The sequence below is a fragment of the Onychostoma macrolepis genome, chromosome 24 (genome assembly GCF_012432095.1).
Source record: "Onychostoma macrolepis isolate SWU-2019 chromosome 24, ASM1243209v1, whole genome shotgun sequence".
NCBI lineage: Eukaryota > Metazoa > Chordata > Actinopteri > Cypriniformes > Cyprinidae > Onychostoma > Onychostoma macrolepis.
The window spans coordinates 21,702,341-21,728,569 of NC_081178.1; the positions used below are offsets into that span (position 1 = coordinate 21,702,341).

General features: G+C 35.9%; 2 protein-coding genes across 4 annotated transcripts in view; both read right to left on the bottom strand.

Moving 5' to 3' along the window:
- Positions 1 to 942: 942 nt before the first annotated feature.
- Positions 943 to 4,252, bottom strand: LOC131533209 (NXPE family member 3-like). 3 transcript variants are annotated; one of them, XR_009269068.1, is made up of 3 exons: positions 3,498 to 4,252; positions 1,831 to 2,726; positions 1,167 to 1,299 (listed from the first exon to the last, which is right to left on the bottom strand). XR_009269068.1 is itself a non-coding variant. In XM_058765385.1 (2 exons), exons 1-2 carry the CDS (start codon positions 3,825 to 3,827, stop codon positions 1,102 to 1,104), a joined length of 528 nt encoding a protein of 175 aa, XP_058621368.1. In that variant the 5' UTR covers positions 3,828 to 4,248; the 3' UTR covers positions 943 to 1,101. The 3 variants fall into 3 exon arrangements, 2 of the variants coding, with proteins under 2 accessions (XP_058621368.1, XP_058621367.1); XM_058765385.1 differs by lacking the exon at positions 1,831 to 2,726 and having other exon boundaries at positions 943 to 1,299; positions 3,498 to 4,248; XM_058765384.1 differs by lacking the exon at positions 1,167 to 1,299 and having other exon boundaries at positions 1,306 to 2,726.
- Positions 4,253 to 4,348: 96 nt separating this feature from the next.
- The window catches only part of LOC131533082 (NXPE family member 3-like), a 55,521-nt gene continuing 33,640 nt past the window's right edge, over positions 4,349 to 26,229 (bottom strand). Inside the window, exons 3-9 of the mRNA XM_058765135.1 lie at positions 15,769 to 16,134; positions 14,396 to 14,811; positions 14,235 to 14,305; positions 6,647 to 6,688; positions 5,622 to 5,825; positions 4,622 to 4,981; positions 4,349 to 4,353 (exon numbers count right to left, since the gene is read on the bottom strand). Coding sequence (XP_058621118.1) covers positions 4,349 to 4,353; positions 4,622 to 4,981; positions 5,622 to 5,825; positions 6,647 to 6,688; positions 14,235 to 14,305; positions 14,396 to 14,811; positions 15,769 to 16,134 — 1,464 coding nt within the window. The remainder of the gene's footprint in view (positions 4,354 to 4,621; positions 4,982 to 5,621; positions 5,826 to 6,646; positions 6,689 to 14,234; positions 14,306 to 14,395; positions 14,812 to 15,768; positions 16,135 to 26,229) is intronic.

A 26,229-nucleotide genomic window follows, 5' to 3' on the forward strand; every position in this document is an offset into this window, starting at 1 on the left:
ACAGGTATGGCAGGGACAAGACAAAGAGTAATCCTAGGGCAAGCAAAGGTCGATGATCGGCGAACAGTATCCAGTGGGCAAGGCAGAGAGAATAATCCAGGGAACACGGGCTAGAAATCAAACACGGGAAAACACAATCCAAGACAGGTAGGGGAAACTAGGAAAACTAACAAGGGCTCAGAGAGTTGCTACAGCTAGGGGAGCGGTAAACACAAACAATACTCAGCAACAAGGAAAACAAAGTCCAGGGTTATATAAGGTGTGTGATCAGTGTGTGCGTGGGATCAGGTGTGCCTGTGGTTAGTGCAATGAGTGATTGGTGACAGCTGTGATCAGTGTTGGATGATGGGAAATGAAGTCCAGTGTTATGTATGGTGTGAAGTCCATGTGGTGAGCGAGTGACCTCTGGTGGAGGGTGAATGGAAGTGCAGACTGGATTCGTGACACATTCCAGCTCAGTAAATGGAATTAAGATTGTTCTGTCCGCTGGATTTGGGTGATCCTTCAGATGTTTGCACTAGTCTTGGCTTTATCCTCTGCAACAGGTCTTTTTTATGACATTTCAGCTAAATTTTGCACTAAACCAGACATTACTTTCATTATGGTATTAAGGTTAATTCATGTCACTTATGCCTGTCCAAATAGAATGTGTCAGGACACGAACAACTTCACAAAGTCCTAGTCATGTCAGTATATTTAGGTAATGCCAGTTTTTAACTTTTGTACTAGCTTGGTAAATTGAGCACAGTATCAGCAGTAATGAAAATGCAATCTGCTTAATATTTGTCCTGCAATACAGAAGACTGTTTGTGGTATGCTGAAAACAATATGTAATATTATAATTTTGGTGAGGATTTTCTGTACAAATTCCATAAATGAATGGAAGCAGACAAAACAATTACAACATGATCACTTTATTTACAAATGAGTATGTTCAAATAATTTAGGTTTATGCTTTTCTTACATTACGCATTGTTCATAAGGGTGTTTGATAGCAGTCATTTCAAGTCTATGTACATTGTCTCATTGTATGTACATTGCAGATGATGACAAAGCAAAATAAATATTATTATTTTGGGCTGTGTGATTGTAAATGATGAATCAGATAGGACAAACATATGAAAGAAACATTTTGACCTCATTAGCAATGATAACAGGTCCTGGGTGAACATTTTCCCGTAGATAGTGACAGGAAGTCATCTGCCATACATCTAAGTAGATTACTCCATCGATATCTCTGAACATCTCTCTCATCACTGTGTTCAGCTGCATCGCATACCAATCACTTTGAAAAATATTCTGTAATAACACAAAATCAAAATCAGAATTGCTTGCACATACGAGGACATTTTCTAGTAAATGAAGCTTTCAGTGCTTCCAAGCTTCCATACACTAAAATATGAAAAAGTATAAAGACATAGATCAGTTGAGACAGAAAAAAAAAAAAACATATTTACAGATGTAAAGATCAGTAACAAATGATACTGTCAGACCTGGAATAAGCAAAGTTGGTTTGGACAAACTGCATAAACTCTGTTGTTTATTGCTACTGTGGCTACTGGAGATTCCACTGATCATCCACAACATTAAAACCACTGACAGGGATGTGAATAACATTGATTATATTGGTACAATTGTACCCGTCAAGGGGTGGGATATATTGGGCATCAACTGAACAGTCAGTTCTCGAATTTCATTTTTTGGAAGTAAGAAAAATGGTCACGCGAAAAGATCTGAGTGACTAGTGGCCAAATACTGATGACTGGACGACTGAGTCAGAGAATCTCCAACACGTCTTGTGTGTAGTTTGTGGTATGCAAGGCTCAGTACCTGTCAAAAGTAGCTCAAGAAAGGACAACCAGTGAACTGACATCATGGGCATCCAAGGATCACTGATGCACTGGGGAGTAAAGGCTACTCCATCTGGTCCAGTCACAAAGAAGAGCTTCTGCAGCTCAAATCGCTCAAAGACAATGCTGGTCATTATCGAAAGGTGTCAGACCACACAGTGCATCAAAGTTAGCTGTATGGTGCTATGTAGCTGCAAATGGGGCATAGTGACCATAATGAGGGCCTGGGCCAGAAGGTGAGCATTGCCTCACCTGCCCCTCCAAAGTGTAGGGTGCAGAAGATGCGTGTCAGAGAGCTAAGCAAGATATAAGGGAAGTGATTCAGATAAAGCAGTTTGATTGATTTCAAATCATTGAGGAGAAATAACATCTCTCCTCCTTTCCTCTTTGTCTGATCTTTAAGAACCCAACGAGATGTGACTTTGCCTCAAAAGGTTGCATCTCTTCTTGTTATATGGCACCTGCGACAGTGCTTGGCTGATGTGGCAGACATTCCCCAAAGTGTCAGCAGTGCAATGTTTCTGGTTAGGAGCATAACCATGGCTCCCTGAAAAAGGCAATGAGAGAGTGCATTTATTTGCAATGCTTCAGGCCTGCCTGCAAGCATCTCCTTCAGACAAAGAAGGTGATGACGCCTGTAGGGGAATTTATTGACTTTGCCAGTTAAATCTGTTGAGTCTTATGCTGTGCCCATTGTGGAAGTGCTTTGCTCATCTGGCAGACATTCCCCTCAGTATGGTGGAGTGGGTATCTGTTCCCCGTAGCATCAGCAGATACAGAGCGAGGTCTTGGGTTATGAGTGTAACCATGGATCCCTGAGAGGGAATGAGACACTGCATCTCGTTGCCATGCCTCGGGCCTGCCTGCAAACACCTCCTTCAGAAAAAGAAGTTGATAACATGATGACACCTGAGTTGGGGCATTATTGACCTTGGCAGTTAAGTCTGTTGAGTCTAATGTTGTGCCCATTGTTGCAGTGCTTAACTGATGTGGCAGACAATCCCCTTAGTATGGCAGACTGGGTATCTGTTCCTCACAGTATCAGTAGATGCAGTGCAAGTTGAACATTGAACTGAATTAACCAGTTAGAATGCAAATAGAGTTTCATGGCTGAACTATTCATATTTCTTGGTTTTGTTGAACAATTTTATTTATAGCAGAATGGTCAAGAAAATCAATAGTTATAGTTTTTCATGATTTATATTTCATTGTTCCCCCAAAGAACTATTGTTTTGCTTCAGAAGACTTAAAACACTTGAGTCACGTGGACTACTTTATGCTTTTATGATCCCTGTTTGTCCTGCAGCTTGACAGGCTCTAGTACTCTTCCACTTTCATTTGATATAAAAAAGAGCTCAGACATTATACTAAGATGAAAGCCAGACATACATGTTTAGAATGACATGAGGATTAGTAAATAACAGCATTTTCATTTTTGAAATATTACATCAATTGGAATAATAAAAAAAAAAAATAGTATGAATGTTGCCTAAATATACTGAGATGCCTATATACTTTGAGCAACAGTGTTTCTAGACTTTCAATATACATGTAAAGACAGTAGCACCATATTTTCTTGTTTACCATAAATATTATCAGAAGAAAACAACAGAAATTATTTGTAGGACTGGAAGTGATCAATTGTACCTTTACTCCTGCAGTGTTTCCAGACTTGATGACGACGGTGGTCTGTGGTGCACGACTCAGCAGCGCTACAACAGACTGACGGATTTTGGCAACTTCATGAATGTAAAATGTTACTGGGTGAAACACCAGGTGGGCAAAGATCGTGAAGACAACAACTGCATGAGGACCACCAGCTATTTCATCAATATCATTGGCGATATAATGCAGGTCTGTAATGAGCATTTTACTAAATCGCAAAGGAACACCATGTGGCCTCCAGTGAACAATGATATTATTTTTCAGCTCCACAGTCATCAGGGGTCCACCTGTACGAGGAGTGTGGAGGTCCATTCTTTTTAAGCCTAATTAAGGTAAGCAAAACCTACATTAGACTCATTTCTTCATTAATTTCTTAAATAGCAGCCCCCAAAAATATATGGTCAAATCAGGAATAGTTCACCCAAAAATCAGCTATTTACTCACTTCATGTCATTTCAAACCATTATGACAGTCTTTGTGCATATACTAAAAGTCAGTGGAGTCAATGTTGTTGAAAAAATATATAAATTATAAATATCATCGTTTGTGATCAAAAGAAGGTTTGGAACAACATGAGGGTGAAAAAGTAATAACAGAATTTAAATTTTTCGTGCACTCTAAGACACACTTAAATATGTACATGTCTCAATATCATTGCATTAGACACAATATCAAAACAAGTAGCTTCTGCAAACAAATGCCGCATAAGCTTTTCTCAGAACTAAATTGTATAAGCCAATTTTCTAATGTCATTTCTGAAGTTTAAAACCTACATCTTTGTGATGTTTTGCTTGGAGAGTACCCCATGGTTTGATATAAAAAGAGCTCAGACATTATACTAAGATGAAAGCCAGACATACATGTTTAGAATGACATGAGGATTAGTAAATAACAGCATTTTCATTTTTGAAATATTACATCAATTGGAATAAAAATAAAAAAAATAGTATGAATGTTGCCTAAATATACTGAGATGCCTATATACTATATATATATGAGCAACAGTGTTTCTAGACTTTCAATATACATGTAAAGACAGTAGCACCATATTTTCTTGTTTACCATAAATATTATCAGAAGAAAACAACAGAAATGATTTGTAGGACTGGAAGTGATCAATTGTACCTTTACTCCTGCAGTGTTTCCAGACTTGATGACGACGGTGGTCTGTGGTGCACGACTCAGCAGCGCTACAACAGACTGACGGATTTTGGCAACTTCATGAATGTAAAATGTTACTGGGTGAAACACCAGGTGGGCAAAGATCGTGAAGACAACAACTGCATGAGGACCACCAGCTATTTCATCAATATCATTGGCGATATAATGCAGGTCTGTAATGAGCATTTTAGTAAATCGCAAAGGAACACCATGTGGCCTCCAGTGAACAATGATATTATTTTTCAGCTCCACAGTCATCAGGGGTCCACCTGTACGAGGAGTGTGGAGGTCCATTCTTTTTAAGCCTAATTAAGGTAAGCAAAACCTACATTAGACTCATTTCTTCATTAATTTCTTAAATAGCAGCCCCCAAAAATATATGGTCAAATCAGGAATAGTTCACCCAAAAATCAGCTATTTACTCACTTCATGTCATTTCAAACCATTATGACAGTCTTTGTGCATATACTAAAAGTCAGTGGAGTCAATGTTGTTGAAAAAATATATAAATTATAAATATCATCGTTTGTGATCAAAAGAAGGTTTGGAACAACATGAGGGTGAAAAAGTAATAACAGAATTTAAATTTTTCGTGCACTCTAAGACACACTTAAATATGTACATGTCTCAATATCATTGCATTAGACACAATATCAAAACAAGTAGCTTCTGCAAACAAATGCCGCATAAGCTTTTCTCAGAACTAAATTGTATAAGCCAATTTTCTAATGTCATTTCTGAAGTTTAAAACCTACATCTTTGTGATGTTTTGCTTGGAGAGTACCCCATGGTTTGATATTTTCATCTAATACCAAGACATTAATATATTTTGATTAAGTGTCCACATACTTTGTGGGGTCTCTGTATGCCAATTCCTTATTTAATTTATATTACATTTTATAAAGTCTTAAATAAAACATAAAATCATATCATTGAATAACTTGCCTGGCACACTTCTTTCTAAAAACTCAAACCACTGCCTTGTGGTGGAGTCTCCCAAGAGGTAGACAATCTTGTTTTTAAGACAATTTCCCATTTGTGTAGAATTGAACTGTTGAGTGTTGCATACAAAAGACTTCCAAACATCTTTGAAATAGAACCCTGCAGGAACTGGTGTTGTCAAGCCAGATCTACATCTCTCCGTTGTGCCTAAAGCAAATAAATATTTACCTGAAAAGACTGTGTCAACACTATGCAAATTCTTCATTCACTTTACACTGACAAAAAAATGAAATTACAGTGACATTAGGCATGTCAGACTTCTGATATGTTATCTGTTTATATTTTGACCATTTTCTATTTGGAATAAATAAATAAATAAAGAGAAAGCAGAAGACAGTGTATTAAACATAAACGTGAATTTGGCAAGATTTCGGTTTATAGTGTATAAACTGGTTTATGACTTGAATATTTAATTTGCTGAAACACTGCCAATGTGTGCACGATGATATTTAACATTAAGATGAATAAGAATAAGATGACAGAGGTGTTTTAGTGTCAGCCACTTGAGCAAATAAAATATTCAAGCAGAGTTGAATTTTACGGAGCCCTGCACATGACATGCAGGAAAAAAGCAAGATTTACTCATTTGTTTCCTTGGTTTACTACATCATGCGAATGATTTACTAATTAGTTCCCTTGTTTTAAATAAATCGTGCACATCAAATAATCATTTGTACCCTTGCTTTTAACACAATTAAACACAAAGTGTCTCTGTACATAACATAACATAACAACAGTGGCAATAAGTTTATGAGAATGTGGACAGGAAGTAGAATAAATCATTATTTTGTGCGCACAATTTACTTAAAACGAGGGAACAAAATAGTAAATCATATGTGCAAGATTTAATAAACTGAGAGAACAAATTAGTAAATTGTGCGTATGACTTAAAGGTGCCATAGAATGGAAAACTGTATTTACCTTGGCATAGTTGAATAATAAGAGTTCTGTACATGGAAATGACATACCTTGAGCCTCAAACACCATTGTTTCCTCCTTCTTATGTAAATCTTGTGAATAAAAAAATAGGCAAATCAGAACATAACACCGACTGTGACGTAACAGTCGGGATCACTAATAGTTACGCCCCCAACATTTGCATGTACCCGCCCATGTTAATTGTTGTTGATGCAGTGTATTTGTTACTGCGCGTGCCGTAAATCATCCGGCATGTTAACGTTACTGAGGTGATGTTAAGCAGCTGTGATAAAGTTAAATCTGAAGTGTCCTACAACTGTGTTTAGAGCGCTTTATGCCTTCAACAGAAGCTGGCAGAGCAATTGTCAAGAAAAGAAGATACCATTACGACTTCTTTTTTATTCTTTAAAAGAGATTATACGACTAGGTGAAGATCTGACATCGCAGAATTCTTCAAGGATATCGCAACTTTTCTGCCAAACGAGGTAGGTTTAGACATTTTATTGTCTTTTTTGTTACACACACACACACACACACACACAAACACACACAAACACACACGAGAAGTTTGTTCGTTAACGTTACTGGCACGCTGTCGGTGAACTCACATGCTTCAGACACGCGTCAGGAGCGCATCGAGTTCTCTCGCACTTACACGGACAAAAGTAGAGGTCTGCGCGGGACTGTTTTTTAAGCCCCGCACCCACCCGCTCCCGCGATATATTTAGGCTGCGTCCGAAATCGCATACTACTTGTGTAGGTACTACATTTGAATTCGAACGTACTACTCGACCGTTAAATAAGTACGTTCTATATAGTATGAATGAGGGTAGTGTGAATAGAATTCGGACGTACTACATCCGCCATGTTGATGAAAAATTTAAAGAGCCCACTTCACTGCGCGAACATCGTTAATGATTTAAATTCTTACCGCTTAACGAACCGTCTATTTAAAGAAAGCAGCGTTAACAAGCTGATGTACTACAATGAGGTTAACATAACTCCATCTGATCGGTAATGATTAGAGATCTTATTACACCCAATTCACACAATCGTTTCATCTGTTTGTTTAACCCTCAACAAGTCAGTGGTTTACTTGGATGATGTTAAACAAGTACAAGTTAACCACAATGAACATCAACAATGTTTTTCCCTGAGGTACTTTACACTTGAAGACAGCCGCGTCGCGGCTTTCCGCCATTTTTCGAATATGAAGCCGCCTCTCCCGTGGCCTCATGGGATAGTAAAGTGTCCATCGTTTGCCTACTACAGAATTCGGAAGGAAGTAGTAGGTCATCCGGGTACTTCTCGCCTACTATTTTTCGAATACTATGAATTCGGACATACTACTCGCCTCGCATACTGTTTTTCGCATACTATATAGTAGGGAAGTATGCGATTTCGGACGCACCCTTACTCTTTGTTCACCCGCTGTCCGCTTTGAATAATTTTCTTCCTGACCCGACCGTTCCCGCTAAATTTAGATCTCGCTTCCAGAATCACACATTTAAATTTCCTCTACTGAAAGAAAGACAGATAGGCTAACAAATAAAAATGTAGTCTGCACAAAATTGTATTTATTTTATTCGTCTTGTCAAGAGTCTTTTATTGACAGCAAATTGTTAAACGAATTTTGTGTCTTAAGACACGAAATTCGTTTAACATTTTGCTGCCAACACAGTAGGGAAAAAAAGTGTCACAGGGAAAATAAAAATGTGCAAAAACTGTATTCCTTATTTTTATTCGTCTTGTCAGGATACAATTCGTTTAACCTTTACAACACAATATAGGAACAAGTGTCGCAGAGGAAAAAAAAGATGTAGGTTGTACAAAAATGGCCTATTATAATTGTATTCGTCTTGTCAAAATACTAAGTTCGTTTAACATCTTGTAAACACAGTAGCCTAGGAAAAGTGTCGCGGAAGAAAAATAAATAAATAAATAAATTCGACATCTGTCATTTAAAATTATAGGCTAAGCAAAATATAAACAAAACCGAGTTGAGCGTTCTTCAAGGACAGCGCATCCACACTTTGCTCCATCTTTATTCTGCTCTGTCACTCATCGACAACCTGCCTGTTCTGTCTGCGGGCCGTAGGCTATATTCACTATAGGCTCTGCGCATGCGTGCAGCGCGTGCATAACAGTCACGTGCAGGCTGTACCGGTGCTTGAATAAAGCGCAGATATGCTGTTCTGAAAAGACGTCGGGAACGGGGTATTGTTAGACCGCCCGCTCCCGTTCAAATTGCACCAGAGTTACCGACCGCAACCGCGTTTTATTCGGGAATTTAATCCCGCGTCGCAAGAAATCTGAGCCGCGGGAATGCAGACCTCTAGACAAAAGCACACAAAATTATGTCAAAATGACCATTTTTGGCTAGTGACAGTTTTAAATAAGTTAAAATGTCTTGACTGATGTAAAGTTGGGATGTGTCAGATGTGCGTCGATGTGAGTCATGTTTTAAAGGGACAGCAGTTCATGACATTCACTGTTTCTTCTGTTTTCTTTTCTAATGCCAGGTCGTAATTGCTGCTGTATTGTGCATCCCAAGTACCCCCTGCATTCTTATCAAGGGTTTGTATTCTGTTTTATTTATTAACACTACAGTTTTTATTTATGGAAGCATATGGGGAGCAAAATTCAGTTTGAAATGCAAAATGCAAAATGGCAATGCAATATGTAAAATGGCAATGCATTTCTGTATTTAAATTGACATTTTCCCATACATATGTGCAATATTTAGTGCAAAATGAAAATTCAATTATATGATTTACATTCACAAAAAAAAATCATATTTTAACGCTTTATAAGTTGCAAAATGAAAATGTATTACACAAATTGATTAGATATGTTTAATATGTCCAAGCCAAGACTGTAGTAAAATTATAATTTAATTGCTGTTTTTCCCAAATGCATTTAGACTTAAGGACACTTGGGATTGCATTTTCATCATAACGCCCGTTTCACACCGCAAGCTTGAGCTTCGCGGCAGCATCACGTCAGCGTAACTACAGCATCACTGCAGCTGCAGACTCGGCAGAGTATTCACACTGGAAGCGTTTGTTCAGCGTCACAGCAGCGGCTCCAAAGCGACATATTTCTTTACAAAGACAACTATAAATTAGTTTTTAGAAGTTGGTCAGTTATAAACTTGAAAGTTTTGAAGTCTTGGGGATTAGCCTGTAAATGGTCAACAACAAAAACATCTCCTATCATGTTGTTTCAGTCATACTCAAATATAGAAAGTGCTGTTTATACTGTTTTTTTTTTTTTAATTATTATTATTTTTTAATAATATATACTTTTACCCATATCTCCATTTCTTATAGAAGCTGTCAATAATGAATGAATAATGAATTTATTATGTAGGCCTACTGTATATACTCCATTGTAACTTAAGATCCTGAGCAAGATGAATTGTTCGTTGTGAGTTTGATAAAATGCTTTAAGTTATAATTTGCTTATGGCAATTAAAATGAAAAACAAGTTTAAATGGGTAAATATTGTACACATATTTTTAATTGTTCATTTTCTTTCCTGACATACTCCAATTCGTCTTAAAACACACTAGGCATGCTTATTCTGTGCATTTTTAGCACGTTTTGTGTGAAATATTTATTTTGTCCATCAAAAGTGTGCTGTCACTTTAATTGAGCGTGAGCGGCGCAGCAAAATAGACTCGGCGCCGAAACCATCGCTGCAGCGCTGATCACGCGACGCTCCTGCTCGACGCTCACGCGCTGCTCCTGCTCCCGGTGTGAATGCACTCATTTGTTAACATGGGCGCCGAAAAAAATACGCGCTGCTCACGCGCCCCTCACGCTTGCGGTGTGAAACCGGCGTAATACCGCATGATAATTGTAGAAAAATGCAGTGAGAATTTGAGGATGCATTCTGAGCCAAGGGTGCAGCAAAAGGGTAGCAAAATGGTGATTTAAATGTCTTTTATTTTTCTTAAATGCATTGACGCTTACATATAAGACGTTTCAATTGCATTTTCATTTAATACCTCGCTATGAATTTAAAGTCAATGTGGATTTGAAATGCATTTGAAAATGCAACACGCCCCTGACCTGTCAATTGTTAGGTGGGACTCAGCAACAGGTCAATATTAACTGTCAACCAAACGCTTTCCACATTGACTTATTCATTGCGGGGTATTAAATGAAAATGTTATTGAAATGTCTTATATGTAAGTGTCAATGCATTTAAGAAAAATAAAAGACATTTAAATCAGCATTTTGCTACACCTTTGGCTCAGAATGCATCCTGCATTTTGCTACAATTATCATGCGGTATTATGATGGAAATGCAATCCCAAGTGTCCTACCCCTAAGTCTAAATGCATTTAGGAAAAACAGCATTTAAATTATAATTTTGCTACAGTTTTTGCTTGGACATGTTAAACACATCTAATCAATTTGGGTAATAATTTTTGTTTTAATTAACTTAATATTGTGAATAATTAACTTATAAAGTGTTAAAATGTTTTTAATTTGCATATTAAAACTAGTGTAGAAAATGGCAAATGTAAATTATATAACTGAATTTTCATTTTACACTAAAATTTGGACATGTATGGCAAAATGTAAATAAAAATACAGAACTACGTTGCCATTTTATGTATTGCAATGCATTGCCATTTTGCATATTTCAAATTGAATTTTGCTACCCATATGCTTCCATTTTTATTTACCTTTAGGGATGTTCAATACTGACAAAAATTAGTAATGGAGTCGTTTATTCAGTTGACTTTGTTATTGAAGTTCTTTGTGTAGGAGAGATTTAATCAATGTTTGGAGTGGCTTTCTGAATTTACAATGTGTTGTTTATAATTTTTTCTTTTTTTTATTGTTATTGGTGATTCCAGATTGCTGTCATTCAAGAACTTATCATTTCCTCCCCCATTGTGGCTGAGCTACACATTCTCTTCATTTTATTTTAAACATAAAACATCCAGAGGAGATGGCACCTACGTTGGAATTCATACAAATGTAAGGAACATATGTAATGAAACTGTGTATAAAGCATTTAGTTGTGTTGCTGTTTAGTTGAAAATAATCAAAGGGGTTAGCTCACTCAAAAATGAAAATTCTGTCATTAATTACTCACCCTCATGTCGTTCCAAACCCATAAGACCTTCGTTCATCTTTGCAACACAAATTACGATATTTTTGATGAAGTCTGAGAGCTTTCTGACTCTCCGTAGACAGCAAGGGTCCTTACACGATCAAGGCACAGAAACGTAGTATAAGGACATCGTTAAAACAGTCCGTCTGCCATCAGTGGTTCAGTCTGAACTTTATGAAGTGATGAGAATACTTTTTGTACGCAAAGAAAATAAAAATAACTTTATTCAAGTCGTTATTTAACAAAAACAGCGTATCCGTGTGGTGCGGCTGACACAGAACAGCGTACGCAGTTTGCGTTCAGCGGGTATTCTCCAAAATGGCGCTACTGTGACGCAGATGCGACCAATTGTTGAATAAAGTCGTTATTTTTATTTTTTTTGTGTACAAAAAGTATTCTCATCACTTAATAAAGTTCAGATTGAACCACTGATGGCAGATGGACTATTCTGACAATGCTTTTCAAACTTTTCTGGGCCAAAATATCTTAAATTGTGTTCTGAAGACGAACAAAGCTTTTACGGGTTTGGAACTACATGGCAGGAAGTGATTAATGACAGAATTTTCATTTTGGGGTGGAGTAACCCTTTAAGTATATCATAAAACATTGTTGACAAGATCACATGACGGATACAATTGGAGACCACTGGAAATGCAAGTTTAGCATTTTATAAACAATGTTTGAACTGGAACTTGATAATTCAATCTCAACCTGTTCTGCACGTTACTCTATACTTCACTTTCATTCATTTAATTTCTTGTCGTTTCCAGTCTTCCTGTGAAGAAATCCTGAACGAGGGTCGACGGTTCAGATGAAGGGAACCTACGCTTCCAAGACTCATGTATGAACAACTTCGAGAATCCATGTACAATTTGAGCTTTTTTTCAAATCTCAACATGGAACTTGGACTGAACATGCAGCAAAAGGAAAAAAAAATAGTTTCCCCAAGCTGGCACATGGCAAGAGATACTAAAAGCACACAAACACTTGGAGCCCTGCTCTTAATTTAGATTGTATAGTTCTCTTAGTTTCACATTGAAATGTTAGGCATGAGTGCATGAATCTTTGTTTTTTATTTTCAAATGATGTACAAAGTTTTTTTTCTTTTCTTTGCAGTACCATGCCAATTGTAGATGACAGAATTCACATTTTTGATGTGAACTGTCCTTTTAAATAACATTTCACTTGACTATTGACTAGAAGTCTGTAGCAATTGTTATTAAATGACAGCCCTGGCTTTGTATTCATTTTTTCCATGTATCTTAAAATTTTTTGAATCTTGACTGTTTCACAGTGGAAGTTTGTGACCACTATTTGGTGCAACACCAATATTGTACAAGTAGCTGCTCATGTTTTCTTTTTTCTGCCTGGTGCTGTTTAAAACTAAAACACATTGTTAAATTAATTGATGTAATAATATTTTTGTCTTCACCTGTTAAAGGCAAATAAAAGCTACTGAACACACTTTTAAGAATGTTTACATGAGGTAAAAATAAACCATGATCAATTTGTATATATTGTGCTGGATTTATTTGCTACTAAAGATAGGCCTATGCTATAATTTTTTAGAAATTTCTGCAAAACGGATTGTCCGTTTATGGTACAGAAGAAAATGTAAATCTACAGAATTTTCCTTTTTAATGTGGAAGGAAATGTCTGTAAATTTAACAGAAAATGTCCTGGTAATTTTCTGCCAGTACATTATCCGTTTTTTTACGGAATTTTTTTTTTACAGTGTAGGGTTGTAAATGGACATGTAAAACTGTTTCTGGAGAATTTTTGCCCTTACCTAAGCCACATACCTTCTATGTAGATATCAGAGAACAATTTAAAATATTGTATCAGTGCATTCTATGGCATGTTTAAAGGGGTCACTGGATGCAGAATTCACTTTTACATGTTACAATGATGTTTTACATCATTTGTGATCCAGCTTCACCTACAGAAGAAGAGAGTATAAGGTATTTTTTAGGAATGTTTGCAAATGTGCTAGTTGGCAAGTTCCGCGGCTTAATGCGGTTAAAGTTTAGTCTCATGAGAACGGCTCTTCACCCCACAGAAGAGAGGGGCTTGGTGAGCAGAGCTCATTAGCATTTAAAGAGACATGCACTAAAATGGCTTACTGTGTGCAGGCCTGTATTGGCAAGGTAAAAAGGGTATTGTTTTACTCTACCATTAGGGAATTTTAACCAAAGTATGTTATAGACTTTTCATTAAGACCCTAAAGAATCATATCAACTTGTGGAAAATGGGCATCCGATTACCCCTTTAAGATGAAGGAACGAATTAGTAAATTGTGTGCATGATTTAGCAAAATGAAGGAACAAATTAGTAAATCATGCACACAATTTACTGCATGTCATGTGCGGGGCTCCGTAGTGTTTGATAAAAATAACAATTAAAAGAAAGAAAGAAAAGAAAATATTTTTTCTTCCACTTATCCCTTTCCAAACAAAAAAAGAAATGGTAAAAATATGTTAATACATTCTCCATATTTTAACATACCTTTGCCTGCAGTGTTGGGAAGGACATTTATGTTAATTTTGTCTCCAGTAATAGCAACATTGGTTAATTTCCTATGAAGAAATGGTAATAATAAATTTTCTACAAATATTTTTAGTTTTACATTTTTTTCTGAAATTAATTTTGAATACTTTTAAACTTACTTTGTAAAAAGATGATTCTCAAAAGCATTTAAAGGGCTTTCCAAACCTCCCCTGGAGTGATGAACCAGTTTGTCACAGGAAAGTTTCTTAGGTCTCTCACACTGCCACACTGTCCCTGTTTTTATATCCTTATACTCACAGCAGCAGTTGCGTTTCCTCCAACTTCCTTCTGCACCCCACTTAAGATTACATTGTACTACTTCACTGATCCTGATTTTATTGGGTCCTGATCCTTCAAAGTGTCCATTATAGTGGCTGCGTGGGAATGAAGACTCCCTGTATTTTTTAAGAATCTGCACAACCTCACTGGAGTGCTCAAGACGTACAAAAACTTGTGCCTGACCTTCCCAGGGAAGAAGAAGAACAACAGAGTACGTCCCATTGTGATGATCCACAACCTCCCCGTACACACTTGCCTTCAAGAAGAATGAAAAAGGTTATATGTAATGCAAGAAACTTGTGTCTTTTGGTAAAGCAAACTTATAAACATATATAATAAAGCAATAAGCCCCAAGAAGCCGTGGTTTACAGTGAATTTATTGAAGCGGAGTGCCTACAACCCCTTAGCTGTTATAAATTCATTGTAAACCACGGCTTTACGGGGCTTATTGCTTTTATAAAACTGTTATTCCATATACGCAGTAAGGTTTCAAAAAATAAAACAGAGCAAATAAAGTAATGATATTAATAAAAACATTATTCTCCCGCCAAACAATGTAGTTCCGGTCCTTGATTCTGATTGGTTGAGCCACATTCGAAGCCGTTGTAAATTACACTACAAACCTACACCTTTGTTTACTTTGTGTGTTGCTTGGCAACCACTTTGTTCCAACCACAACTGTTTCTGAGGAACTACATTGTTTGTTGGAAGTATACTGTTGTTTTTTTTTTTTATATCAATACATTTATTTGCTCTGTTTTATTTTGTGAAACCTTACTAAGTATATGTTTTATAAAAGCAATAAGCAATAACTCCGCTTCGTGTCATGCCTAACAATGCCCCTTAGCTGTTATAAATTCACTGTAAACCACGGCTTCTTGGGGCTTATTGCTTTAATAAAACGGTTATTCCATATGCGTAGTAAGGTTTCACTAAATAAAACAGAGCAAATTAAGTGTAATGATATTAATAAAAACATTATTCTTCCGCCAAACAATGTAGTTCCTCAGAAACGGTTGTGGTTCCAACAAAGTGGTTGCCGAGCAACACACAAATGTAAAGAAACGTGTATGTTTGTAGAGTAATTTACAACAGCTTCGAACTTGGCTCAACCAATCTGAATCAAGGACCTGAACTATCCGTTTTAATACTCATTTAACAATTAATCAATTAACTCATTTAATAGTCATTAAACAATATAAAATGAACACACCTTTAGCTTTGAATTGAAAAGCTTTGCTTTGAAAAAATCTCCTCCATATGTTTTCAGGTTCTTGTTGTGGTCTCTGGCTGTGATAATAACGGAGATCTTTTCTCCCACTTTGTAACTCTTTTTCAGTCCCACAATAGAGAATGTTGAGTGGACTGGACTTGTGCTCAGATTCAGCTGAGTGATTTGTTGATCTGGACCAGGCCAGACAAGAGCCTTTTGTAGCCTTTCCCACTCCTCATCGCTGATTTCCATGTCAGTCGTGGATATTGCATAATAATTGCTACTATTACTATTTCGAGAAGCTGGTTTAGGTCTTGGGGGCAGTAATTGTGTCATTTGGATACCATAATTCAGTCCCAACAGAGCCTGAGAAAGGACCAGGATAACAATCACACCAAATTAAAAAAAAAATTCAATATGCGAATGTTTAAAGTTCAGTGTACACTATAACAAAATTCCACCTATTTCAACTTAAAAGTTCATTTACTGCCTTAAATTTTTAATTATAAGTCAACAAGGTTGTAAAGGTCATTTCAACTTAAATTACAATAAACCAGCTTAATAAAAAAAGCTATGGCTCTACTCAAAATTAAGTGGTTGCTTAGGGCCCCTGTGGCCACCTGGGAGCCCCTTGTCAGGGGTTCAGACAGCAATGCTTGGTCAAAATAAATTGAATGAAGTTTGTGCATGCTAATGTCTGAAAAATGAGAGGCAGCACTTTCAATCTGGTGCAGAGAAGCGAAAAGTGCAAAAGATAATGGAAAGTGATGAATTCGGATAGGATATTGATGAAATAGCAGTTGCCGGATTGTGTCTTTTTGCGAGCACTGTCAGTAATGAACATGAAAGGTACTGTTTTTGCAGTCAATTCAAAATATGTCTAGATATCTTATCATTCTAATTGTTTAGATCTTCAGAACACACATTAGCTTATTTTCCATGGACCGGTTCAATTTTACAACAAATAAGCAGACGGGCTGAATAAAACTTCAAATTCATTCTCTGACAGTAGGTGGAGCTTACAGAACAGCAAAAAAAAAAAAAACTCTTAGGGCCCCCAAAATGCTGTGGTCGGCCCTGGTCATTTGTCTACTTTGTAACAAAAATGAATGGTTTACAGGCGCAAGGTTGGATATTCTGTTTTTTTGTTTTGTTTTGTTTTTTTGGATGTAAGTGGCAGCAAGAAAAACACCTTCCATTTGCCTGCATCAAGCTTCATGTGTCTTTGGGAATTGGGGAAGTTATCAAGGACACTAAATAAAACAGAATATTATTGGAACAGGACTGAACATCCACATAGAACCAAAGTCCCTTTCAAGGAAAGTCTGTTCACAAATCAACCATATTTGCAAGGCATCCAGGAAGCTATTTTGGGCATCTAAATGAATGTTGGAATCCTGAAATCCCCAAAACTGCTTACTGAACTCGCAATTAAATTACATCTTTCAGTCTTGACCAGCCTGCATGTGCAATTACTTTACCAATCAGTGATTGGCTCTTTCAGTTAAAAGGCAGAACATATTCTGCCATATTGTGTGTTGCAGTTTCATAAGTAATAGGAGTGAACCATCTTTGTATATCTGTAGTCTTTGGTAGATCTCTACCGGTGGGATTTTGTTGGTGGGAGCAGGAAGGAATAGAAATATTTTTAGAGGGAACAAGACTGAAAAAGGCAATTGTTTTGGTAAGTTTGTTTTAGACAAGCTTACATCATGGTCTGCAAAAATCTAACATCTAACACCTATATATAATACCTACTGTATATATTGTATAACCTAACACAAATATATTGATATTTTACATGTACAAATATATTTTTTAATACTGAAATATCTGAAACTGTTTCAATACTCTTTTTTTTTTCTGCAGCATTGATACGCTGCTCCCTTTTCTCTCCTCTTTTCAACAGCAAGTTGACACATCCTAAACATATGCAATACAACTGAAATATCTTCCCAATTTTGTAAAGAGAAGAATTTATAAACCTTTTGTAGAAAAAAAGGAGAACATTAAAAATGTCAGTTGAGTGTTAAAAACAACTTCCTATTGTAATCTGGGCCTGTTGCATACAATGGTTAGACTAGTCTTAGACATTTAGTTTTTTCCTTTAAAATGTATGATCAGTTGTAAAGTCAGCTGCATAAAAACAGACTGAAAATTGAACATGTAGAGAAAACTGTTACAATTATTTATCATAATAATATAATATTTTGTAATAAAATCGGAGATGTTTCTAATGATTTATAGTTATAAAGCCCACTGCATGGTAACAGGTCGTCTTTTAGTTTTCTATAAAATAAAAGTACTCTAAAAAAAAGGTTCTTCAGGGGTTCTTCAGCAGTTCTTTGGGTTGAGGTTGAGGTGCTATAGCACCGCTACCGTATAAAGAACCTGTAAAGCCCCTGTATGGTTCTTCCGTGGTTCTTCAGTGGTTTTTTGGGGTGGTTAAGGTGCTATATAGCACCACTGCCGTACATAAAGAAGTCATTAAGCCAGCCATTAAAGTGCCCCTATTATGCCATTTTTAAGGTTGCTAATATTGTTTAATGAGTCTCCTAGGTTTACATGCATGCAAGGTCAAAAAACAGTTTAGTTTTCTAGAAGACTGATTCGCAAGCATGACTGGAGCAGGACGTTTCTCAGTGGTAAGTGTCAAGTGTTAACAAGTTTGTGGCAATTATAAGATGTGATAGCAAGTTATTCTCTAGTATGTGGGCGGTCATTATGCAAATGTGTCACTTCGTGACGTACAGCCTTAACAGAATAAGATTCGAATTCCTGACGACTCGTTTAGGCGATTGCGAGTCGAATCTTTTTTTTTTTTTTTTTTGATAGACAATAACTTTATTTATCGTGCACTGTCGGCTTCATAACTTTGCAGTTTACGTTCACATACAGCTACATGACACACTGCATGAAAGGTAATATTAGAAAATAATAGGGGCACTTTAAGTGTTTTAACGTGTTGCACTTGGATGGGATTAATGCAGAACACAAATTCCGAGTATGGGTTACCACCCTTACGAAAATTAACCATGGTTTTTTTGTAGTAACCATAGTTTAACTATGGTTTTGCAGTAAAACCATAGTAACTACATAATAAACCATGGTTTAACTATGGTTTTAGTAGAAAACCATAGTAACTACATAATAAACCATGGTTTAACTATGGTTTTGCAGTAAAACCATAGTAACTACATAATAAACCATGGTTTAACTATGGTTTTAGTAGAAAACCATAGTAATTGCAAAATGAACTATGGTTTACCACAGCATTTTTAGTAGAACCATTACAAAATAACCCATGGTTTTTCAAAAGTATTAACTACATATGTAGTTATTTCTTACTCTTAAAAAAAATAGGGCTCAATAAAATAATCGTAATTAATCTCATGATTTCTGAAAATGAAACAATCAAATTTGGCAAATGTGTTGTCAGTTATTACAAAAAATACACTCTTAAAAAATGGTTATTTGGCAGGGTGTATGGTTCCATGAAGAACCTTTAATATCCAAAAGAACCTATCCATTGCACAAAAGGTTCTTTAGACTATATAATGGTTCTTCACAATCAACATTTTTGTAAATATTTTTTTCTGGAAAGTGAGATCAAGTGAGCTAAATGTTCCTAGCTGCCTGGTCCAGAACTCATTCCAGACTCATTTTCTTTTAGTTGTGTTCAATTAAAGCTCAATAAAGTATTAATTTTTAGTTATAAATAGTGTTTAATTAAAAAAACACCAGTAGATCAGTCCTTTTATACTTTTTACTCCTATTTTAATGCCGTTTTGCATGACTCAAAAAATGTATTATGCTTATTTAGCAAAAGCAAAGTTTAGTATAAAAATCATGTTTTAAAATGAAATAAAAAGGCTGAGTGATACAAATCTTAAAATATTATTTTTTTATTTTTTTTTATTTATCCCACTATCATACATTTTGCACCAATATATTGGTCGTAGAACTACAAAATGAGTTTCAAATTCGCGATTTAACCCTTATGCGTTCTTCGGGGTCTTTTTGACCCGCAAATGAAGTTTGCTAAATTAAAAAAAAATGTTCTCTTTTTCCAAATGGCATGAGACTTTGTACGGTCGTCAACACTTTCTAGATCTACAAATAAAAAATAAAATTGGAATGATTTCTTGATTTTATGTTAGTGTGAAAAAAAAAGTTACACTTATGGCAACAAAATGTAATTTTTTAACAATATATATATATTTTTAAAACAAATGTAATTTTACTCTGTTTATTAATGTTTTTACTCCACATTTGTGTAGTTTTTGGAAGACTTATGATATATTTTAAATTTATATAAATAAATTAAAAGACATTTTTATATAGGTTTTTATACAAAAAACAGCTTTTTATGTAAAATTCACTTCATAAAAGACCCACATTTCTAACTTTCATTCATGGGGATAACATGGATAATTTCACATGGTTTAGTGTAAAATTTTTGCCCATATTTTGGAAATTACAGTTTCAAAAGTAAAAAAATGATCATTTTTACCACTAGATGGCTGCAGAGCTCCACTATTTACTATTTGCTATTTGACCAACTGAAAGATATCTTTTCACAAGTTTTTTTCAGTTGGATTCATATCTACATATTGTGAAATCACAATTATAACAATAAAATGATTTTTGTCAAAGTTTTGCATTTTAGAACTGAAAAATCAAATTTTCAATAATGTTACATTATGATTTGAATCAAACCTCAACAAGATGTTACAAAGAGAAAGGTTGGAGTCTTTAGAGTTTATCATTTATTTCAATCATCTGTTTTTCATATAATTTTAAGTGTGTGTGTGTGTGTGTGTGTGTGTGTGTGTGTGTGTGTGTGTGTGTGTGTGTGTGTGTGTGTGCGTTCGTGTGCATTGTTGATGTGTCAGTGTCACCAATTTATTTTTGTGGTGGTTCTGCATTTTGGATTATTTTATTTGACAAATTATAAGAAAGCAGTTTTTATGGTCTCACAAATTCATTCGTGTGTGTGTGTGTGTGTGTGTGTGTGTGTGTGTGCGCATTGTCGATGTGTCAGTGTCACCAATTTATTTTTGTGGTGGTTTTGCATTTTGGATTATTTTATTTGAAGAGACCCCACATAGAAAATGGACAAAATTCATCCTCAAAATCAGAAACAACACAGAACACACATGGACAGAAATGAAGTGTCACACTTCCAAAATTGCAAAATGATCATGCTGTGAACACACATACAGTCACACACACAAACACAGAGGAATAAATTTGTGAGACTAAAAAAAAACTGCTCTTTTATAATTTGTCAAATAAAATAATCCGAAATGCAGAGCCACCACAAAAATAAATTGGTGATACTGACACATTGACAATGCACACACACACAATCACCCCCCCGCCCCACACACACACACACACACTTTGAAAATTATATGAAACACAGATGATTGAAATAAATGATGAACTCTAAAGACTCCAACCTTTCTCTTTGTCACATCTTGTTCAGGTTTGATTTAAATCATAATGTAACATTATCGAAAATTTGATTTTTTTTCAGTTCTAAAAATGCAAAACTTTGACAAAAATCATTTTTATGGTTATAATTGTGATTTCACAATATGTAGATATGAATCCAACTGAAAAAAACTTGTGAAAAGATATCTTTCAGTTGGTCAAATAGCAAATAGTAACTAGATTAAAAAGTTCGTCGAGACAAACTTTAGGTTGGCTTGAGAAAGCCTAGCCTGATTGTTTAAAGCAGTTGTGAAAGCTTGAAGTTTAAAGGTTTTCAGTTTGAAATAGGCTAGTTAAGTATTCATTTACTGGTTTTTAAAAGGTAAAAACCAGAAAAAGGTTGATAGCATGATTAGCATGTTACTAGCATGATTAGCAAAGTGACTAGCATGTCGCCAGCATGTTTCCAACATGATTAGCATGTTAATAGCATGTTGCTAGCATGATTAGCAAGTGACTGGCATCTTGCTAGCATGACTAGCATGTCGCTAGCATGTTTCTAACATGATTAGCATGTTACTAGAATCTTGCTAGCATGACTAGCAAGTGACTAGCATGTCGCTAGCATGTTTCTAACATGATTAGCATGCTACTAGCATGTTGCTAGCATGATTAGCAAGTGACTAGCATCTTGCTAGCATGACTAGCAAGTGACTAGCATGTCGCTAGCATGTTTCTAACACGATTAGCATGTTGCTAGCGTGATTAGCAAGTGACTAGCATCTTGCTAGCATGACTAGCATGTCGCTAGCATGTTTCTAACATGATTAGCATGTTACTAGCATGTTGCTAGCATGATTAGCAAGTGACTAGCATCTTGCTAGCATGACTAGCAAGTGACTAGCATGTTGCTAGCATGTTTCTAACATGATTAGCATGTTACTAGTATGTTGCTAGCATGACTAGCAAGTGACTAGCATGTTGCTAGCATGTTTCTAACATGATTAGCCTGTTGCTAGCATGATTAGCAAGTGGCTAGCATCTTGCTAGCATGACTAGCAAGTGACTAGCATGTCGCTAGGATGTTTCTAACATGATTAGCATGCTACTAGCATGTCGCTAGCATGTTTCTAGCATGGTTAGTATGCTGCTAGGATAGATAGAAAGATTAGAAATATTAGATAGATGAGTTTGAATGGATTAGAAATAGTACATAGAAGGGAAGCTTGATTGAGTCTCAAAGGATTCTGGGAGTTTAAAAGTTGTATTTTGACAGTTGGAGTTTGAATTGTCTTGGCTCATTTGAACATTCCGTAATGGTAAGTCAATGGGATTTTATGATTTTTAATCTTCAGTTTTATGAAAACTATAAGTCCAATCAGTTAGAAAAGATATAGCACACTAAGTGAGATCAGTCTGAACAGCTGGGCTGAGTTTGGTGATTCTAGCTTGAAAGCTCTAGGAGGAGATGCATTCAGAAATTTAGTCTAAGAAGAATAATAATAACTAGAATGTACATTTCCGGAAGAAAATGTGAGTGGTGCTTGCCGTGGCAAAACTCGGCACTGGGCAGATACTACCGTGTTCTGCGCGATTGTAGAGAGCCAACTCCCATGTCTTTATGATGTTGTGGAGCTGAGATATGGCTTCTTTATTTTGCTAAACGGTTGCTAGGGTTCTCTATGTGGTTGCTAGGGTGTAGCTGCACAGTCGCCATGGTGATACTTACAGACTAGTTTTTCAGCCCGAACAAAAGAGGCCACGCCGATATCTATACCACTTTCTGGTGCTGAGAAATTGCTTATTCATGTGTTTGTTCAGTTGCTAAGGTACTCTAAATGGTAGCTATGATGTGCTATACAGTTTATGGCATGATATTTAAAGACTATTTGACAGTCTGAATCCACTGAGCCCAACGCCATGTTTCTACAATGTTTTGGTGCTGGAAAATTGTTTGTTAATGTCCTTTTACGGTTGCTAGGGTGCTGTAAGTGGTTGCTAGGGCATAGGTATGAAGTTGTCATGTCAGTACTTATTGGCTGCTTGATAGGCCGAGTCAAAAGAGCCCTCCCCCAAGTCTCTGTGACCTCCTGATCCAAAGATATAATCTCACTAATTTTGTGCCAATGTTAAGTCTATGGGACTTTTTCGCCAAATTTTTTCATCCATCAGACGAACATTGTACACTCAATTACTTATAAAAGATATAGCACACCTCTATAACTGGGAGGTTACTAAGCGTATTGCTAAGCGGTTGGTAGTTGTCACACATCATTACTATGTAGATTTATAGAGTTATTCGTATGTTCTTAGTCTGATTTAACACTTAGCTAATCACTATTAGCATGTAGCTATTCACTGCTAGCATGTGTAGCATTTGATCATGAGTCAAAAGAGCAAAACCTGCATGTTTCTATGACACTTTTATCCAAAGATATCCCTTTTGATCTGTTTTCAATGGAGGTCTATGGGGTGGTTGCTAGGGTGCTGTAAGTGGTTGGTAGGGTGTGGCTATGAAGGTCATAGGTCATTATTTATTGGTTACTTAAAAGAGGAGTCAAATGAGTGTGTGTGAGTTACAGAGAGAGAGAGAGAAGGGACTCTAAGGGCCCGCGTGTGTGTGTGTGTGAGAAAGTGACAGTTGAGATTCAAATTCACGAACATTCCACCATTGTAAGTCAATGGGATTTTTTGCCCACTTTTTCGTCCGCTGTGTGAACATCGTAGGTCCGATTGCTTAAAAAAGATATAGCCCACATCTCCTCAATAAGCCGGTCGATTTGACACCTCTTTCATGGGTCTGTGACAAACGGTGCAGGAGGAGTAGCGAATCGAAATTTTTGTCCAGAAGAAGAATAAGAAGAAGCAGAATAATAAGTATGCAAGATAACAATAGTGATGCCTTGCCTTTGGCAAGCACCACTAATAATAAGCTTAAGTAGCAGATCAGTAGGTTGGCTCTTTCAAGCCAACCTAAATAGTGGAGCTCTGCAGCCATCTAGTGGTAAAAATGATAATTTTTACTTTTGAAACTGCAATTTCCAAAATATGGACAAAAATTTTACACTAAACCATGTCAAATTATCCATGTTATCCCCATGAATGAAAGTTAGAAATGTGGGTCTTTTATGAAGTGAAATTTACATAAAAAGCTGTTTTTTGTATAAAAACCTATATAAAAAATATTTTTTAATTTATTTATATAAATTTAAAAAAATATCATAAATCCTCCAAAAACTACACAAATGTGGAGTAAAAACATTAATAAACAGAGTAAAATTACATTGGTTTAAAAAAACCCCAACTATTTTGCTACAAAATTACATTTTGTTGCCTGGGGTCTCCAGAGACCCCAAAGACCATAAGTGCACAACCCAAAATGAAGACCGCACAAGGGTTAAAGAAAGATTTTAAGAGGTTTGTGAATGCTGCATGACTGCGACGTGTTTAAATGGACTCATTCAAACGCTGGAACGGAGGGAGTTGCCATGGAAACGGTGCGCAACACTGTAACTGACGAACAATAAATCTCCGTCTCTCGCTGCTGTTTTCACTGCTTTCAGGTGAGTTTAGTCCCTAAAATCACACAAATATCACACACAACTGTTCCAGACACTTTCTTACATGTGACTGACATGTTTCTGTTGAATATTTACTTCACAGAAATGTTTTACAGTCTTCGAAAAAGTCCGCTAGCATCTGTTTTCAGACGAGAATCTTGAGCTCTTATTATGAAAGTTTGCGTTTTTAATCACATCTTTATGTGTAGATGAGAGGTTTTGATAGCTTTGTAAAGGGTTTGCTGTCAGTTTGTCAATGGTTTATTGGAAGTTGTCTAACTTATTTAACCTAAAATATGCGCTGTATACTGTTAATGGCTGACGTCACTTACATGAAGCACGAATGAACTGAATCTAACATTAGTTCAAAAGTGCTTTGATCTTTCATGGTAAACAAATATTGATAAATTAAAATTGTTCTGTGGTTTCAGGAATGATAATATAATCTTTCTACAAAGGAAGAGAAGCTCCAAGATTTCAAATACCTGAAGGGAGCTGCTGACAGAAATGCAGAAAACACAGGTGAGCATAGAAGAAATATGCATTCATATGCATTTTTTTTTTCACAACATATTTTCTTATATCACCATGCATCTGTTATATTACAGTTCATTAAAGGAAGGTTTTGACAGGTAGTGACACAAACCTAAATACATGAATGTTAATAATTTTATTTTAAGAAATTGTTTGTGTATGTGTGTGTGTATGTACCGTTTCTTTTCTGTGTTTCACTTCTGCTCTAGCTTGCTTCCTTTAAATAAAGCTAAATATCGTTGGCTCTGTGATAAATTGCATATTATGTTTCTAGATTATATGCTGATGGCCGTGCAGCAGAGGAGCGCAGAGTCTCCTGTCGGACAACATCTCTAAGTCGCTATGTACCGTGTTACTAGTAAGTAAAACCTCAAACATACAGGACACTACTGTTCAAAAGTTTACTGTTCAATGATTTTTAAAAATGTTTTTTGAATGTGTTTTTTAACTAAGTCTTCTGCTCACCACTACTGTATTTATTTGATTAAAAATACAGTAAGAACAGAAATATTGTAAAATATTTTCACTTAAAATACCAATTTTTATGTGAATATATTTTAAAATGTAATTTTTTTTGCTGTGATCAAAACTGAATTTTCAGCATCATTACTCCAGTCTTCAGTGTCACATGATCCTTCAGAAATCATTCCAAGATGCTGATTTGCTGCTCAAGAAACATTTCTGATTACTACCTTTGTTGAAAACAGTTTTTGCTGCCTAACATTATTATGGAAACAATACCATTCAAACATTTGTGGTAAGAAAATAAAGAAATTAATACTTTTATTAATCAAGGGTGTATTACATTTATCAGAAGTAACAGTGAAGACATTTATAATGTTGGAAAAGATTTCTATTTACTAAATTGTTTAATACATTTAATAAATGTTGTTAATTGTACTTTCTATTCATCAAAGAATCCTGAAAA

Coding starts and splice junctions, on each gene's coding strand:
- LOC131533209 (XM_058765384.1), bottom strand. CDS start 3,827: ATGGACCTCCACACTCCTCGTACAGGTGGACCCCTGATGACTGTGGAG. Junction 2,727..3,497: donor GAAACACTGCAGGAGTAAAG/GTACAATTGATC, acceptor CTTTTTCTGAAG/GAGGTGTTTGCAGGCAGGCC.